Raw genomic sequence first — 17,934 nt, 5'->3', positions numbered from 1 at the left:
TATCTGTTAAAATGTTCTTTAATCCATGAGAAGTCAGTATTTGTCACATTTCAACATGAATGTTGAAGAAAAAGTGGTGTGTCGATGGAAAATTAGTGCATTTCTTCATTTCTACAGTTCTTCCCTGATGAGGAAAAATGATGAATAAAAGATTACTTTAACATATAATCATCCAAGCCACCTTCGTCTACACGTGCACATCACCTGTTAATTACTACAGAGGAGCTTTTGGGGCAAAGTTCTGTCAAAGAAATGAACTAAGGCAGGTTGTGCGCGCAGATTCTTGACAACACACTGGATGAAAATGTGCATAATATCAAAGTAAAATATATTTCAAAAGGAGAAGATTTAGGTGTGTTGTTTGAGTTAGTTGGACGCAAATGATGCTGAAGGTCGGTGACTGCTGTTCTTCAAATGTTCCAGCTAACATTTACAAGCGAGCTTTGAGGCCTTTGCCTTTATGTCGGACGATCTGGCCGAAGATCCTGGCTGCTTCCTGGGCGCAGCCTCTGTGGATGGTCAGCCCAAAACCTCCGTGACCGTAGTTGTGTATAACCTAAACGAAAGCCGGGCGTTTCAGAGCATCATTAAAGACCACAGGTTGTGTTTACCTGCCTTTTCCTGTTAACACCTAACATATGTATTTGTGAACACACCTCCACTGTGGTTGGACCACAGTCGATGGTCTCCCTCTCCAGTCTGACTTTGCTGCGATAAGGCCTGAGGCCGGTCCAATCCCCGAGGATAGTGGCATGCTAAAACAACAAAAAAATTACCCTCAATCTTCCATCTTTGGCGTAAGATAGCAAAAAAGGGACCATATAAAACACAACCACGGGCAGAGTAGTCACTGACCTTTAGACTCGGTTCAAGCTGACAGGCTTTTTCCCAGATTTCCTTATGATCTACGGAAGTGTTGTGTTCATTCCAGTTTCCAATCTGGAAAACACCACCGACGGTCACCTGGGTGCTTCTGTAGACACATACAAGACAACACTGGAAATATTAACTGGTTATATGACTGTTGTAGTGATACTGATGTGGAATAAAGAATTAGTCATGTTCTCTAAACGCATCACAGCTCCAGTCATTCATTACGGACGCTACAGTCATCCATCTGCCAAGCAGGGTGGATATCTGCCCTACCCTGGAATGATGTACGGGCTATTGTAGACCCCCTTTCTTTCATCATGGGTCAAAATCCAATGCTTGAGCCAAGGAGCGTTCACCTGACAATAAAGACAAATAATGAGGTTCTACTAAATCATGTTGCCGATGGTGGAAACTTTTTATGGCTACTTTAAATGCTAATCAAGTCAAGCTTTATCATCACTGATACACACACACACACATACACACACACACACACACCTCTATGAGGTGTTACAGCAGCAAGGCCATCGCTGTAAACGTCTCACCTTTATTATCTGACCACGTCCTGGTTTGAGTTCAGGGTCTGGCTGCAGGTCTCCCGCTCTCATCCCCGTGCAGTTGACGATCACATCCACGCCGCTTTCTGCCAGCTAAAGACGCAGACGTGCGACACCCCCGAGTTTCAAATCCACAATCGGAAAATAAAGATGTGATTGTAAACGGTCGCAGCGGCTTTTGGCTGACCTCTCGGAAAGATTCTATTTTCCTCTGGTAGAATTTCACTCCCCTCTCTTGCAACCTGAAATAAATAATAATACTTTTTTAAAAAACATGTTACGTGACAGACACAGACTTTATGACCTTTGCCAAGTTGCCAACAGGCAATATAAAGACCGGTTACCTGAACGACATTGAATCTGCCTGTTGTTTTACAATCACATTTATCAGTGCAGCCTGCGTACGTACTGATCTCAACACAGAGGTTTAACCATCACAAATGTAATCTATTCTCAATCTGTGCCACTCACCATTTCATCAGCCAAGGTAAATAAGTCTTGCCTTCCACCATGAGAGCTGTGTTGAACCACCCGTAGCTGCAGACGACAGAAGGCCACTGATTTTTTTTTTGCCGACGATGCCCTGGCTCCTGCAGAGAGGAGGCTCCAGCTTTACGCTCCTCCACATCTTCTACTTACGAGTATCCGGGGAACATCTGCAGCTCCCGCTCCGTGAGCTGCCTGAAGCCCAGGACACTGTCTTTGAATGAGGGCTCCTGCCATTCAAAGCAAACCACAGGAAGTCATTTGTGGCTGCGACACCCCCCCACCCCAACCACCACCACCCCTGGGAACCCCTCTCGGAGAGGCCCCTCTTCTGTCACTGTTGGCCAACCATCACCAGTTATGTTTGTGCAGCTGAGTAAAGCTGAACTTCGTGCACCGTGGTTGCAGTTTAACTGTATATTTGTGCTCGGTTGTAAAAAATAGAAGCTCAGGTCTTATCTGCCGAGGTCAGATACATAACTAGAGAACAAAGCGTTGCTTACTGGACCAGGTTCAGTCAGCAGGTTGTAACCAGACTGCAGAAATATGCCCATTTTCACCGACTCTGGTGAGCTGAGGTGACTCAGCAGGTAGTCGAAGGTGTCTTTGCACCATTTCCTGCAAGATGATACAATCAGAGGGTTAATGTGTGTGTGTGTGGGGGGGGGGGGTCCTCTGACTGCAAAGGTGACAGAAGTTTACTCAGAGGGTGCTTACGTTTCCTGCACGTTCCCCTTGTCATAGAGATACGGCTGCCAGAAGCCAGCAGCTCCATCACTGGTGGTCAGTGGCGTGAAACAGTCTGCGTAGACCTCGATGGTCAGCGGGCGGACGGCCGAGTGGTGCTTCTCATAGATGCTCTGAGCCGTCGACAGGCCGATGACCCCGGCTCCAATGACCGCCACACGCATGCCTGACAAAACATGCTGATATGAGCTGGCTGATGGTGCTTTGCAACTTTCCAGGTCAGGCTAGAGAAGCGCTTCAATCCGGGGCAACTGGAGTTCTGGTCTCTCGCTGCAAGAAAGGCTTCCGCAGTTCCATGCGGGTCCAGTTGTCCCGGGTTGAAGCGCATGTGTTCACACGCGTGTGCAGAAGTGACGCACAGCACCAAGAGGCCGTCGGGGGTTGTCACAAAGTGCAGGAATGGCGAGCGCAGCGGACAGACAACGAACAAAAAGTTTCTCTTCGTTTCAAGATCAACATGCAGCCGAGTTGAAAATATCACACGCACGTTTGCAAGAAGTTGCGCTTTACCTTTTGAAGATTATTGATCGTCAAGGGCAGAAATCGCTGTGTCGTAGGGTGTGACGACTTCGGCAGGACGGTTCTCCTCATATGATCATGCTTACGTCACATCTATGTCCACCCACTTCTGGGTGTCAACCCTGTAATTACTTATTTCCACATATTTATTTTTTAGAGCACGCGCATTCATTTTCTATCACATAGTGAAACTTGTCGGAGTCACTTGTGAAATAACAAACCTACAAAAATTGATACAAAAATGATGTGCCAGATGTTAAAAAGAAAGTCAGACAGTAGGATGTTCTGGTTTCTATGTATAATATACACACAATATGAAGTGTAAAATAATATTGTAGGGGCCTCAGAGGTCAGAGTGACTGTAACAGTAGAAGGAACTGCCAGGCAGGAGCTTAAGGGGATATTTAGACGTAATGAGAGGACAGAAAGATAGTTGGTGTGAGAAAAGAGGACACACAGTTGATTCTTTATGATAACCAGTGAGAACAGTTCAACTGATATCAGGAAAAATCAGCATAAGCATCACAATTTTAATCAGGTGAAGATTAACTCAGGGCATACGGATAGGGTTTTGAATTAAATTGGATGAAATCAGGCGTTGCTTATTACATCCGATGTCTGAATTTTGTGTGCTTTTGTTGGGAAGATGAAACACAGAGAGAGCTGACGTACAGTGGCACGACCCCTTAAATACAGTATACAATGTATATAGTAACAGTGGCACCTTTAGGCCTCTGGGTGGCGCCCTAATCAACGTCAATGAGCTCGGCCAGTGACTTCCAGACAGACACAGTAACTTTAATAGATGGCTGCATTGTAGGAGTATTAATTCGCCATTGCAACCTTTAAGATTACACCGTGACCTTTGATCTGTGGCTCACAGTAACCAACAACGGGAGGAATTGTTTTTATCACTATCATTCTTACTACTGTCTATGGTGTAGTTGGAAATTCCCCCCCCCAGTACCGCTTCAGTTTTAATTCCATTTTAGTTCATTTCTTTCATGTGTTGAAGACAACTTCCTAAAAAAAAAAGGCTGCTTGTGGTTTCTGTTTCGTGTCCGTGACCCATAGAAAGGACTTTGCCCTGCCTGATCGCTGCAGCCAACACTTCCTGCAGCCGCAGAGGAGCCTTGTGTGCAACACAGCGAGGCTGCACCGGCTGCATCTCCCCGCATCCATCACTCGGATGTCTCGTTAGCTCATCTCTCGCAGCTCACCAGGCCCGACGGCCGGCCGGTGTATCGTCCGCTTCCAGCAGGCATGGCGTTGGTTACTCTCCAGCGATCTCCGACTCCGAGCGCCGCATCTTCTGCCAGCACAGCGACCACGACGGCGGGGGAGGTGAGCTTGGGCGGCGGGCGGACAGAAAGGCAGCGCCGGCGAGCCGAGGTTGTGATTTAAAGTGCGGGGATGTGCGAGATGTTGCCGGAGAACAGGCCCGCTGCATATTAGCACCGTTACACCGTCCCATGCTAGCGAGGGACTTCACGGTAGCTAATTCCTCCTAAACGTCTACGGCAGCGACCACCAGATGCCGTCTAACGTCACATTTCCGGCACTGCTGATGCCATTTTTGCGAAATAAAAAACGTTATTAAATAGACGAACTCCCTGGAACGACTTTAAATCTGTGTAAATCTGGAACGGCTAACGCTAGCCGAGTGTGACAAGAGAGTTATGAATGATATAAGCTGCGGCTAACGTTAGCAGTTTATGATGCGACACGCATTAAATCTGCATGAATATTCGTTATTTGTGGTTACAATGTCACGAACACAGATCAGTACAGTATTGAGGAAACTTTTGAGAGCCTCAGTCTCAAAACAATCGTTAAATCGGCCCGAATGAACAAAATTGATATCAATGGACAAAATGTGTTTCAAGGATATTGCCTCGGTTGAGTTATAATCTTTAATAAATCACAATATTAGAGTCGGTCGATAAAACCAAGCTTATTTCTGTGTAAAATCACAGCAGGATTTGGTGCTCTGAAGTGCGGGATGAGCCAATGATGCGCGGAGGAAAATAATTGCCATTTAATGATCATTTATCATACATAACCACCCTTGGGGGGCATTGTGAACTATTATTTCCGGACCCGTAAACACATCATCCTAAAACATTTGCCAAAAGGCTCCAGTGATTCAAACTTTATTAGCTGTTGCGTTCATCACCGGGAGGGGGCGCTGTGCTCACCGACACTTGCCTGATCCTGCTGCACGTCAATGACAGCATCGCTTGGTGGTTTTGTGACTCGTTCACCTCTTGTTTGAAGCTCGCAGGCATTAAAAAGTGGCCCAAGCACAGCAAATGATCGATCCCACACCCATTTCTGAAATAACCAGCGCTTTTAGCACTATTTGTGTTTCTAAGTTTCTGCAGATATGTGGCGTTCGAGGACATGGGTGTGTTGAATTTTGACTAGATGTGGGGTTTTTTTTTGGGGGGGGGGGGGCAGTCATCCTGGAGCGGCTGCTGTAGCCCAACAGTCGGGTGAGGTGTGACAGATAAAGCTGCTGCAGCTATGATGTCATCTCTTCTTGTGGGGGTGGGAGGGTATGTGGGGTGTTGGCGGCGTGCTACTGTCAGCGGAGAAGGAGTAAACAGATTTAAAAAATACTGACACAAGGCTGTATTTGTGCGGCATGAGACATTACACCCTAATAACTTCCTCTAGCGATATTATGCTTCAGGTATGCTGTATTTCTCTTTTAATTTACAATTATATTCTGTCTGTTGGTCAAAGTCCCCAGAGCTGTCAAAAGCCAAATCGCTGGCTTGATAATAATTGAGCAAGATTAATATCTACAGATGTAGGACTGTGGGTGTGTTCCACCCAGAATGTATATTGTAACTGGAAATGGTCCCCAGTTTGGTTGCGAGGTTCCTTGACAAACAGCAGAGGGCATTGGAGTTGCTTCGGTTCCCACAGAAGAGTCTCTTCTGGTTTTCACTGCACGCATACGTTAGATTTCCTGCCTGTGCACGGACCCTTCTGTCAAACACTGATGTTCGATCGGTCTGAAAGCTCCTGCGGCAGCAGCCTGCGCTGCCATGCGTCATCCAAGACCATGTAAAATCACCCTATGGTATTTTTATCATTGGAGATAATCATCCAGTTGGAAAGGTAGGATATCAGCTAAAGTCCATGTGCTGCTTCCTTGTTGTCCACAACAGTGAAACATTAGTCGTATTTTACAGGTCTACATTCATCTAATGTTGTTGGCTCTGCCATCTGTATTCCTCTTAACAGATTAGCTGTATAAACATTTGTATTCGGGTCTTAATGTTGTTTTTTTAAAAGATTAATAATATAATATTCACTTATTGAAAAGGCTTTTGACGACATGTTTACTTCATGACCTCTTCTCTGTACCGCAGGACCTCGGCAGTGAGGATGAAAGGCGAACAAATCAGAGGTACGTTTCATCTGTGACCATCCAGGAGGCGGCCTTACATGACCCGCACACCTTAATCTGATTTATGATAAAGACCCGTAAACAGTCCAGAGGCGGTCGCCGTGCCAGTGTTGTCTGGCTGCATAATTGAGATCGCCTCAATTGTAACAGACGTCAAGTCAATAAAGTTAAATAGAGTCGTTGGGTTCACCTAAGTTTGCTACACCGGGGCTGCGTGTGCTCATTTGGACGTGTTGTTTTATGGTTTACGTGACCGTAAAAGGCCGATCGTAATCTGATTTCTGGAATCACCATGTTATTGAAGTGATCTTGTAAACAGCACAATGTGCTACACTTCAGATAACAGCACTTATCTGATTGGGAGGAATCGGATTAACTCGCCTCCCCAATATTCCAATGTTTGCCTGTTAATCTGATTTACTTCCATATTTTACATCTGGTTATGTGTAAAACAAAAAAAAAATGTAGAAAACAAGCTCACGGAGGGAGTGGGAAGGTCAAAAGACAAGAAACATGGCCGGGAAGCAGGGTCTTGCATCACTCCATACGTACTCCGGCAGAAATCCGATAAATGGACTGAAAAATGTAAACCAGGGATTTTTGATTATCGCATTTGTGAAGCGCATGTAAACGCATCAGATCCAATTATTGCAGTCATCTGATCACTCCCAGATGCTGGATTTCTACGGTCGTGTAAACAGGCCCATTGTTGACGCGCCGGTTGCTGCGCGTTTTGCTTGTGAATTAAAAACGTCGTTACTGGAGGGGAAACCGTCAGTTTCGTAATCCAAACATTAAAAGATAAAGCCCGAGCTGGTTCAGCTCAAAATTAAACCCACGTGAAAACCTGTTTTTTAAAAGGCAGCCGGGCAACAGCCTTTTCATGTCGTCTTTGCTAAAACTCCCTCCTCTTTACATAACCTCAACTTTTTTTTCTTTTTTTTTTCCCAACTCAAGACTCCGAGATAATGAATCAGGTTATTCCCAGTGCAGTTACGCAACAGCTGTGCAGTAATGCATGTTTATACCAGAAAATCTATGCGTGGTGCCAGTCCTGTCTTGTCTCCTGATCTGCTTCCACTGTTTTGGATCTCGGTCGTGAAAATCCCAATAAATTCCTGCTCCCGTTTTGATGCTGCTTGACTCGGCCCATTTATTCGACGAGCACGTTTGCTTTAAGGCCCGTTAATCTGCTGAACGTGAGCGATGGTTGCATCGGTTGGCGGCGCCGGGAACGCCGCTCCGGGAGGACTTGCACTACCTGTTACCGGCCGAACGTGATAACGTCGACCGGCCAAAGTGGAGTCAGCACACAGGTGCTGGCAGCTGTGCTGGCAGCCCGAGAGCGTGTTTGTTCCATAACCGATTCGGTACAGAGCCGTAGCAACGTGAAAAAGGTCAGAGTTGCATCATGCGCGAGCCTTTTGGCAGGCATGATGTCACCTGTTTTTCGGCGAGGTGTTTTTTTTTTGATACCCAGGCTGGTGCACAGCCCCCCCCCTTCCCCCCCCCTGCCTAGTTTCACTGATGTAAGTGAGAAAGTGTCTGCATTATGCAACTGCTCGCTCCAGGCCAGAGGCCCTTCCCGCTCCTTGCCTGGGCTGTTTCGTGCAAAACCCGTGTGGAGGATTTGGCCACATTCCCACATTTCTGGAGAAACCTCTGAGTGTAACGTGAACCTTTCGCACATCCAGGAGCACCTGGTGACCCAGGGCAGCCTGGACGTCTGGCGTGGTTGGGCCTCGTTCTGCCGTCCTTCTGGCTGCCGCAGCAGCGCCGCGCATCGATATTCTGCCCTGTTCGGATGAATAATCGTAGCCTTTGCGTCATTCAGGACACTAGAATGTTGTAGAAGGCTTGTCTGAGAATCCCGCCAGATTATTAGAGCCCTCCCACTTCTTCTGTGCTCACAAGCGGTTCAGTAAACGACCGCGGGAAAGGAACTCGACCCGGGATTATGGTCCAGCCTACAATTCATTAATATAATTGGATTACTTCTGCATTCAAACCAGTAAATCATAAAGTGCGGATGCATATGTAGAACTGATTTTTGGGAATGAGTTTAAAAACATACCCACTCATGCGGTTTTGTCGACGTCCCGTCGGAGTGACGGCGAGTGCTAGCCACTCCAGAGGGAAAGACGAGATAATCCCACCCCTCTAAGGTCGGGTATAATAAGATTTGTAAGTTTTGGGAGACGGCCAGTTCTCGCTGCCTATCCAAGCAGCAATCGAAGCATTTGTTAAGCTCTGAGACGGAACCGGCCGAGTTGATGTGAAGTTGGAAGTTCTCTCTGGTGAACTAGCACTATTGCATCGCCCCAGGAGACGGATTTGTGATCTGTTGAGGAGAATCTTCCCTTAAAAACACTGTAAAATAGAGCACATGAGCACAGATGTGCACGCCGGAGGCTTTGGTTTGCAGACTGCAGATTGTCCCTCCAGGCAAGAATCAATCTCTCACTTGAGGACAAGAGGGAGGGAGAGCGGGAGGAGGGGGAGGCGAGAGGCGAGAGGGTGTGGTATCTGAACAGACGGAGCTTCTTAACTGTGCAGCACAGATGAAGGCAGCCGGTCATTGCGTCTGTCATTCAGAGTGCTCAGACCTGAGCTCATCTTTCTCCAGTTTACACTGATGATGATGAGGAGGAGGGTGACTTAGAACTGGCGGCGCTCGGGTCCCTGCTCCACGCCACAGGATGCATCTGGTGGTGGAACCCATTGAAGAGGCCGTGATGAAGATGCTGCCGCTTTTTATGGACAAGGCTGGGCTGACCCAGCGTGAGATAAACCACATGTGAGTGCAGTTTATCTTCTGAAATCCAGCCGGAGCTCGTCCGTCATGAATAAATTGACGTTCAAACGCTTGAAGCGTCGGGACTCGACGTTGAAACTTTTGTGTCTCGGTGTCAGCGATATACGTGAGTGATATTTTTAGCCTTGGTGTTTGTGGAGAAGCTGATAGCCGGCTGCTGCAGGATAAGAAGAGCGAATGCCGTTTCATTTGAATGTCAGAGCCTCTTCTGTGTGTTGGCACCTTCTGTTATCCATCCTGACAGTTGCTCCTCCCGATAGCATCATAATGCTCAAGCGGGAAAAGTCAGAAGCCACCAAAATCAGACAAACGCTCCTTTGGAAAAGCATCCGCCCGCTTGCTTTGTAACGCTGAGAATTCTGCGTGACAGGGGGCGTGGGGGAAGTTATTCAGAGGTGCACAAAACAAAGTCTTTTGTTCCCATAAGATTCTCCCGATGATCTTGGTCCTCTCTCGACTGCATGTGGGCCTTGTTGGCCAGGCGGAACACTTAGAACATTACATCTTTTGGAGCGAAGAGGCCTCTTTCATGCAGAGTGTGTATACAATAGTTTTCAGTGGACAAGGCCTTTCTCTGTATTTTAGTCACAATGTACAGATTCAGGATTGTTACTTCTGCTTGGAGCAGCTAGCAGAGCTGGAGTTAAGATTTTTCCATATACCATTCCATTTCCATATATGCACCACAAGCAAACCGTAGATGGGTCAAGTATTTAAGGGTGGGTTACACTGCAACAAGCATGTGCTGACATGACGAGTCGAATCTCAAATCTGCCGCCAGCGCAGCAGAAATGTGACAGCTAAGCATTTGGGTTCAGATTCATTGCTGCTGCAGTGTGGGCGTCTCCCTTTTTTTGCCTAAATAATCAGCAGTGGGCAAACCTCATTTTCGCTCGTATCCAATCCAAAAAACATATTGCATTTGCCTCTCTAAAGACAAACTGGTTTGAACTGACCATACTGATCTGCTACGCTATAGGTGCATGTTGCACAGAAGGTTGTGCAACGTATACGTATCACGCACTGTAGGTCTGTGATTTCTAACCCCCTCTGTTTGTTTTTGCAGTCTTAGCGAGAGCTTCTTCATGGTGAAGGGCGCTGCTCTCTTCCTCCAGCAGGGCAGCAGCCACCAGGGTCAGAAAGCACATCCAAACCACAAACATGCAGGTGAGGATCGCCAGACTCGGCCTGTGAAAGGCCCACTTGGTCAGTCTCGTTATTTTAGCTCATCCGGGCAACGAGCCACCCACCCTGACACCAGCAGGTGTTTGTGGCCGAGACGAGGAGGATGAAGGTTCCAGACGTACAGTATACTGTAGCTTAGGCAGATTAAGCGTGTAAATCCACCACATGATAACAGTATGAGTAAAACTGCTGCCGATCACAAGGTCTTTATGATCCGGTGTATCCTCACCTTGTTTTTCTATCATGTTAACAGAGCGGCAAAAGAGCAGCCGCAGTTACATGGAAGGAAATCAACAGTAAAAAAATGTTAAAGTTATTTGGCAACTTAGTTTACTGTACGGAGCCTCTCCCATAGCTCGTCGCTCTGTGCTCAAAGTATATGGCTGAGGAAGTTAATTAGGTCATGAGAACTGGGACACAAGCACACGGTGACCATGCTATCTTACACAACTCGAATCAGTGTTAGATTAACGCATGCATTCTATCAGTGTGTGTCCTGGTCAAGCCAAACTGCTCCGAAAGCAAACCAGCTCAGCCTCCTACGCGGCCACTTTATTAGCATGTGTTACTATTTTGTCAGTGATGAATTCAGTCACTCATTTACTCCGGGTTGAATATAAGAGGTTCAGAAATGTAAATTAGAAGACTTTATCCTTGATCCAGGAGTGGCAGGGTGCAGGGAAGGAAACATCATTTTTCTTGTTTTCCTTGTGGTTAAAGGGGAAAAAAACCACAGGCGCATACTAGACAGAAAGCGGTCAGACACTAATCTGTTGCCTGAACATCAGCGTCTAATAGCTTCAGTTAATGTGTTGTCACATATTTTAACATAATCAGCTGTTAATTGGCCCTTAGAATGACTGTTGATTCCTTTTTCCACCCTGTTTTTATTATCAGACCTCACAAGAAGAGCCAGAGAAATTTAGAGGAGTAAAGGTCATAGTTGGTCAGTTGTGATTCCTAATCTAAGCTGTCAGGTTCTGCAGTGTTTTTATCTCTGAGCTTTGGTGTTAAACAGCGGGGAGCAGCGTAACTCCCCGCGCCTTCACCAGACTTTTCTGTTTAATGTGTTCCATCATGTTAGGAATCTTCTGAGTGCATATGTATCAATTTTCTCCGTCTCTTTTCAATAGGAGACTTACCTCAACACTTGCAGGTGATGATAAACATTCTTCGCTCCGAGGATAGAATTAAACTGGTGAGAGACGCACACATCTGATCAAAAATACACAAACGGGTCAGTAACTAACAAGCTGACAAGTCCTCCGAGGATGCGCTTTATTGGGCCTTTTGAGAGGCTTGGTTGTTGATCAGAATCATGAGGTCATGAGAGCAGGTTTGAACACACTCAGGAGAGCATTACTTAATGTTCCGTGGTTTGTGTCTCTCTCAAGCCGAGTTATTTTATGTTTACAAGCCCCGTGTTCTCACACGGCCCAATGAGTTGTCTGCACGGTTACGTCAAAGTTGTACTCCAATATTTTTTACACATCCAGTTGTGAAACACCGTTAGGCACAGGTCCTGTGCCCTCTTGCATAAGCCTGAGCACAAGGGAGCTCCAAACACACCAAGTCAGATGTACTGAATTAAGCTTGCGACACCTTTTTTATGTTTGTGTTGTCGCTGTTATTAACTCAGCATTGACTTGCCTCCCTCCCATCCAGGCGGTGCGGCTGGAGAGTGCGTGGTCAGATCGTGTGCGGTACATGCTGGTGGTATACACCAGCGGGAGGCAAGACACAGAGGAGAACATCCTGCTGGGAATCGACTTCACCAACAAGGACTGGTGAGCCGGAGGCGGGGGCTGGGCTGGGTTGCACATGTGCTGTTTAACTGTACACTTTGTTTTCGCTCCTTCCAGCAAAAGCTGTTCGATCGGCATGGTGCTGCCTCTGTGGAGCGACACAAAGATCCATCTGGATGGTGATGGGTGAGTTCAGACAGTGTAGCCGCCCCCTGTTGCACGCGCTGAATCAACACAGTCGTGGTGCCCTATGTGGTGCCCAGGGAATGACCAGCAGTTGTCTTTGCACCACAGGGGCTTTACTGTAAACACCGCAGGACGGACTCACGTCTTCAAACCTGTATCGGTGCAGGTTATGTGGTGAGTAATGAACAAATCCCGGCACCACAGTGGATCCCTGAACTCATTTAACTTCATGACACACCAGTAGACGTTCCAATTCACATGTGCTGTTTCTGCTTTAGACTGCCCCCTGCTGGCGTGAAGATTCACTGTTTAATGTACTGACTTTTTTCAAAATGTTCCAACAAAACTCGATTTACATCTTGTTCTCTCTATGTTTCTGCACAATGTGAACATAGGTCAGCCCTGCAGGTGCTGCACAAGGTCTGTGAATTGTCACGTAGGTATAATTATTTTCCTGGCGGCATGGCGCTCACTTGGATGGGTTACTATGAAAGCTGCATCGCCTCGGACCAGAGCTGCATTAACGAATGGAACGCAATGAAGGACTTGGAGACGACGCGGCCCGACTCCCCTTCCATGTTTGTTGACAAGTCAGTTCATGTGTCTTGAATTGGATTCTGTACACAAACGCTGAAACTAATTATGCTGCACGTGTTGCTGAAAGAGCCGAGCGTCGAGTGTTTATGAGGCTTCGTCTTTGGCAGGCCATCAGAGAGAGAGAGGACGGAGTGCCTTATTAAAGCCAAACTCCGAAGTATCATGACGTGCCAGGACCTGGAGAACGTCACCTGTAAACAGGTAAAATATGCACAGCGTCACGCACACACCCTCACAGAGCATTGTGGCGTAGTTTCATGTTTATTTATAGGGCAACATCAGAGTTATTCAACAGGTTTCAAAACGGGTTTTAAACTTTCTACGCTCCGGAATGTGGTTTTACGCTGTTGAGTCCACATAGATTCCCAGACTTCCAGTCACATAACACTTGCAGTCTTTCAGTAAAACAATTTGTGTTATCCAACACAGCAAAATCCAAGTAAGAAACTATGCTTTCTTCTTTTTTGGGGGTAGATACGAACAGAGCTGGAACAACATATGAACTGTAACCTGAAGGAGTACAAAGAGTTCATTGACAACGAGATGCTTCTCATCCTCGGCCAGATGGACAAAGCTACTCTCATCTTTGACCACGTCTACTTGGTAGGACACTTGGCTTTCTTTTCGTGCAAAACTGCTTTTAAAGGCTTCACTCGCTCCGCGTCTCTCGAAAGAAGTTTTTGGAAGAAAAATTTGCTTAAAAGAAAAGGGAGCAAATATCCTTTGTCTAATTCGCATTACTCTTCACGTGTTTACAGGGATCAGAATGGAATGCTTCGAATTTAGAGGAGCTGCAAGAAACAGGGTGACTTGTTTCATATTGTGAAAAACTAAGATATGAATAAAAAACATTTCGACATGCTCCTGTAGGAATGTTGTTGGCATTAACAGTATCCTTCCTCCTTAGGGTGCGTTATATCCTCAACGTTACCAGGGAGATAGACAACTTTTTTCCGGGCACATTCAACTATCACAACATACGCGTATATGATGAGGACGCCACTGACCTGCTGTCGCACTGGAATGACACATACAACTTTATTGTTAAAGCAAAGTGAGTTCTAGCTGGGAGTAATGATCTCCAGATATGTACTTTAGTGTCTCTCATGGGACCCATTTAAGCTGGGAATCGTTTAACTACACTTTTATGTCTTCCCCTAAATTCTTGTGCATAGGAAGAACGATTCCAAGTGTTTGGTCCATTGCAAGATGGGTGTCAGTCGGTCCGCTTCCACCGTTATTGCTTATGCCATGAAAGAGTACGGGTGGACATTAGACAAAGCCTACAATTTTGTCAAGCAAAAGAGAAGTGTCACGCGGCCTAATCCAGGTTTCATGAGGCAGTTGGCGGAATATGAGGGCATCCTTGATGCTAGGTAAGACCTTGATGTGTGTGTGTGTGAGGGGACACCTCCCAGGATGTTTATGTGCCTTTAGTGTGACCTGTCTTTCTGATTTCCACACTGGTTACATCAATATTTGCAGTAAGCAGCGTCACAACAAGCTGTGGCATCCAGATGCAGACTGTGAGATGAGCGAGGGTCCACAGGAATCGGCTCAAACTGAGGGAGAGGAGGGAAGGCACCTGACTCAAGAGCCCACGATGTCTTCATGTTGTGAAGAGGGAATGTCTGAGAGGGGAGCTGCGTGTCCCTCCCCATGCCGTACTGTTTCACTGGATATTGACCCCGCCTACAATAACTATTATTTCCGCCGGCTATCCGACTCAGCTCTTGACAGCGAGCCGTCAACTCCAGTTCGCGGCCCTCCTCTTCTCGGCATGGAGAAAGTCTTTATAGAAATTGAGGATGTGGAGCGAGATGCTCTGTTGGATGATGAGACCTTTGATGGCCGTGAAGGCCTGTCCCTCTCCCACTTTGGGCCTTCAGCAGCTGGAACGGCCGCCCAGACAAGTTCAAGGGGCCCGGAGCCATTAGAGGAGCTGCGCCTCAGGCTGGAGTTCAGTACAGTGGAAGAGGAGGACGAGGAGGAGGTTCAGAAAGAGGAGGCAGAGATGGAGGTGCTCATGCAGCCAGATGATGGGGGAGGCGGGGGAGATGAAGCACAAGATGTGGATACAGAAGGTAACGGAATGGACTTGGCAACCTTAAATGAAAACTCCAACAATAACAACCATTTCAGCATTCCACGTGAACGTCATGTAAGTTCTACTTTTGCTTTATTTTTAGAGCGATAACACTTTCAAAAAAATCTGGCCAGGCTCCTGATGTTATATCTTTACTGTTTATGTTAGGTAAAGCCTTCCTCCATCACTCCTCCAGCTGATGTTTCAACACTGGCTGCTCAATTCAAGCAGAAAGCAGATTCTCCACCATTAATCTCTCCGCTTTGCCTTAACCCCAGTGCTTCTGACGTCCCAAGTGCTTCATTCCTGCTCTCTCATACCTCTTCTGAAGGCTCAACATCTTCGACCCTAATACCCGCGTGTGGTTCTGTGTGTGACCATGCCAACTGCACTGGGACCACACCCACAGCTCCACTCTCCAGAGAGAGAGAGCCCAGAGACCCGCCAGACAAAATCGAGCTCAAAGACAATGACACATTCGTGGAAATAAAACAGATCCAGAAAAGTATCTCTTCCTCAGATGGCTTCTATGAGATAAGGAGAATGGATCAGGAGGAGTTGCCAGTTGCATGCTGCGTTGGTCATCCGCAGGAGGCGCTATTGGAGCTGCAGAGGTCCGGGCTCGTCCGCCGTCGCGCTGAAAGACTGGAGAGACTTTCGGTTTCATCCCAGGAGAGACTGCACTCTCCTTTGCACACCTGTCAAAAGTCTAAAAAGAGCTCTTCTCACTCTGAAGGTGAAGAGTGCTCTGGCCTCACTGGGGACTTCCCTAAGTCTTCTACACCCTGCCAAGTGCGCTTAGAGCCACTGATGACCAATGAAGCCTTGTTGGGGGTGATAGGGTCCGAGTTCCTCACGCCCAACTCCTCGCCTCACGGCTCCACCCTGACGCGCAGCTCCAGCAGCAACAGCCTGCACAGCGTGAGGGGGAAGCCCGGCCTGGTGCGACAGCGGGCGCAGGAGATCGAAACCCGCATTCGCCTGGCGGGCCTAACCGTGCCCACGAAGTTGAAGCGGTCCAACTCGCTGGCCAAGTTGGACAACCTCAACTTCTCCTCGGAGGATCTGTGCTCAGCCTGCTCCTCTGACGCAGGAACGCTCCTGCTCCTCTCGCTGTCTCCGGAACCAGACCCTTGCCTGGAATGGGACGCAGCCGCCACCACCACCTTCGCTCTGCCTCAGCCCTATAAAAATCAGCACACTCCAGAGCGGGCGCCACCCGCTGAGCCCAGAAGTTGACACATCAACTGGAGGTTATACACGCTCCAGCCATACCTTCACGTATCCTGAAATGCATGTAAACAGAAAAAAAATGATGCCAATTGTTGTCATTGGGAGAGTATACGCTCCCCTTTTCACTTTGTTTCTCGAACTGCTGTTCACAGTGCGGAAAGTCATATTGCTGTATCTGGAAAAAAAGTGTAAAGCCATTAATTCACACCAGACGTGGTTTGATTCATGGACAAACAAGTGCCTTACCCAAGAGACCTGAGGCACAGAGCTCCATGTGAATGAGAGTGCAGGACGAGACAGCACATGACGCGCTATTACCTTTAATGCAACAATACCTGATATTTACCAAATGGTGGTATGTCCATTGGCACTTACATATATTTTTTTTTAACCATTCGCTCAAAATTCCGCACTACAGACAAGCTGCTCGTTGGGGCTTGCCAGAAAGTGGGACTTGTTTACTGTGCAGTTTTGTTTTGACACCAGAGGGTTGTAAAGTTAATAGTTACCTCATGTTGAAATCATGAAGCTCTTTCATAGACAAACCAGGACAAATCTTCATCCAGTGAATTCGCTGGAATTGAATTAAAGCAAATAGATGCATTAATACTGTATTTGTGTGCCTGAGTGAGTGGATGGGAATGAAAGGGGTGAAAAATGTGAGATGTTAGCTTTGCCAGAGGCTCGCCCATTGTTCTCAACAAACAGGAAAAACAAAAATAAGTTTGTTGTTCATTTGCACTGTTTTTTAGTGAGTGTTACGCAGCAAGCTATCCAAACTACCAATACAGGAATGTTATTGAGCTCATCATTACCTGCCGTGATCCCAGAGAGGAGAGAAGAACCCCTCCTCGCTTAACAAATCGGACACCATCCTTTATGGTACAGAGCTAAACCACTCACGTTTAAATGCCTAAAAGCACTCCCCAACGTACAACTGTGAAAGACCAAAGTTCTTTGGTTGTCTCGACAAATTGGAAACACCATTGAAGCTGTATTTAATACATGAGTCGCAATCGTATGTATTTAAATGCTGTCATGTTTTTCTTTTCTTTTCTTTGCACATTTTGGGAGAAATGAGAGGTTCCGAAGTCAGCGGGCTCATAGCTGTTCAGCTTTTCTTCTCATATCATCAGTGAGTTTGGAAGCTTGATCACAAAAGGTTACGTCACAATTTTGTAACCGTTTTCTTTTTATATTTAAGTATGCAGTAAAACTTTTTGTACTGTACATCGCTGTAGTTCGAATGCATATTGCACTTTTTATGTTCAAAATAAAGTACTGTATGTGTTCATTAATGAAATAAACATTTCTTTTACATAGCAACGGTCTCGCTTCTTTCAGCTCCTGTAGGTCGGTGTCGTGGAAAACACCCATGACTTTGCTGCCCCGAACACGTGGGCGTTCCGCTTTCAACCTTTCCTGAATGGAAAGGAAACACAACCGCACGTTAAACGAAATATCTGCACGGGGATTTGACTGTG

The 17,934-nt window shown here is 46.8% G+C and overlaps 2 protein-coding genes across 4 annotated transcripts; one reads left to right on the top strand and one right to left on the bottom strand.

Annotated features, from left to right (window-relative positions):
- Nucleotides 1-3: 3 nt before the first annotated feature.
- LOC101077517 (D-amino-acid oxidase) lies at nt 4-4,389 on the bottom strand. 2 transcript variants are annotated; one of them, XM_029830006.1, is made up of 11 exons: nt 4,274-4,389; nt 2,634-2,829; nt 2,420-2,534; nt 2,070-2,146; nt 1,902-1,967; nt 1,618-1,672; nt 1,419-1,523; nt 1,147-1,229; nt 856-973; nt 657-755; nt 4-556 (listed from the first exon to the last, which is right to left on the bottom strand). In XM_029830006.1, the coding sequence occupies exons 1-11, from the start codon at nt 4,362-4,364 to the stop codon at nt 431-433; spliced, it is 1,131 nt and encodes a 376-aa protein (XP_029685866.1). In that variant the 5' UTR covers nt 4,365-4,389; the 3' UTR covers nt 4-430. The 2 variants fall into 2 exon arrangements, with proteins under 2 accessions (XP_029685866.1, XP_003974954.2); XM_003974905.3 differs by lacking the exon at nt 4,274-4,389 and adding an exon at nt 3,174-3,368.
- A 5-nt stretch (nt 4,390-4,394) lies between these two features.
- ssh1a (slingshot protein phosphatase 1a) lies at nt 4,395-17,776 on the top strand. Of its 2 annotated transcripts, XM_011615731.2 has the most exons (15): nt 4,395-4,526; nt 6,566-6,603; nt 10,485-10,585; nt 11,737-11,801; nt 12,269-12,390; nt 12,466-12,534; nt 12,643-12,708; nt 12,930-13,124; nt 13,239-13,332; nt 13,606-13,734; nt 13,890-13,936; nt 14,039-14,185; nt 14,307-14,507; nt 14,617-15,292; nt 15,386-17,776. In XM_011615731.2, the coding sequence occupies exons 1-15, from the start codon at nt 4,446-4,448 to the stop codon at nt 16,454-16,456; spliced, it is 3,102 nt and encodes a 1,033-aa protein (XP_011614033.2). In that variant the 5' UTR covers nt 4,395-4,445; the 3' UTR covers nt 16,457-17,776. The 2 variants fall into 2 exon arrangements, with proteins under 2 accessions (XP_011614033.2, XP_029685865.1); XM_029830005.1 differs by lacking the exons at nt 4,395-4,526; nt 6,566-6,603 and adding an exon at nt 9,118-9,400.
- The last annotated feature ends 158 nt before the right edge of the window (nt 17,777-17,934 follow it).

The sequence above is a fragment of the Takifugu rubripes genome, chromosome 21 (genome assembly GCF_901000725.2).
Source record: "Takifugu rubripes chromosome 21, fTakRub1.2, whole genome shotgun sequence".
Lineage (NCBI taxonomy): Eukaryota > Metazoa > Chordata > Actinopteri > Tetraodontiformes > Tetraodontidae > Takifugu > Takifugu rubripes.
This window is presented reverse-complemented; position numbering and strand designations above follow the sequence as displayed.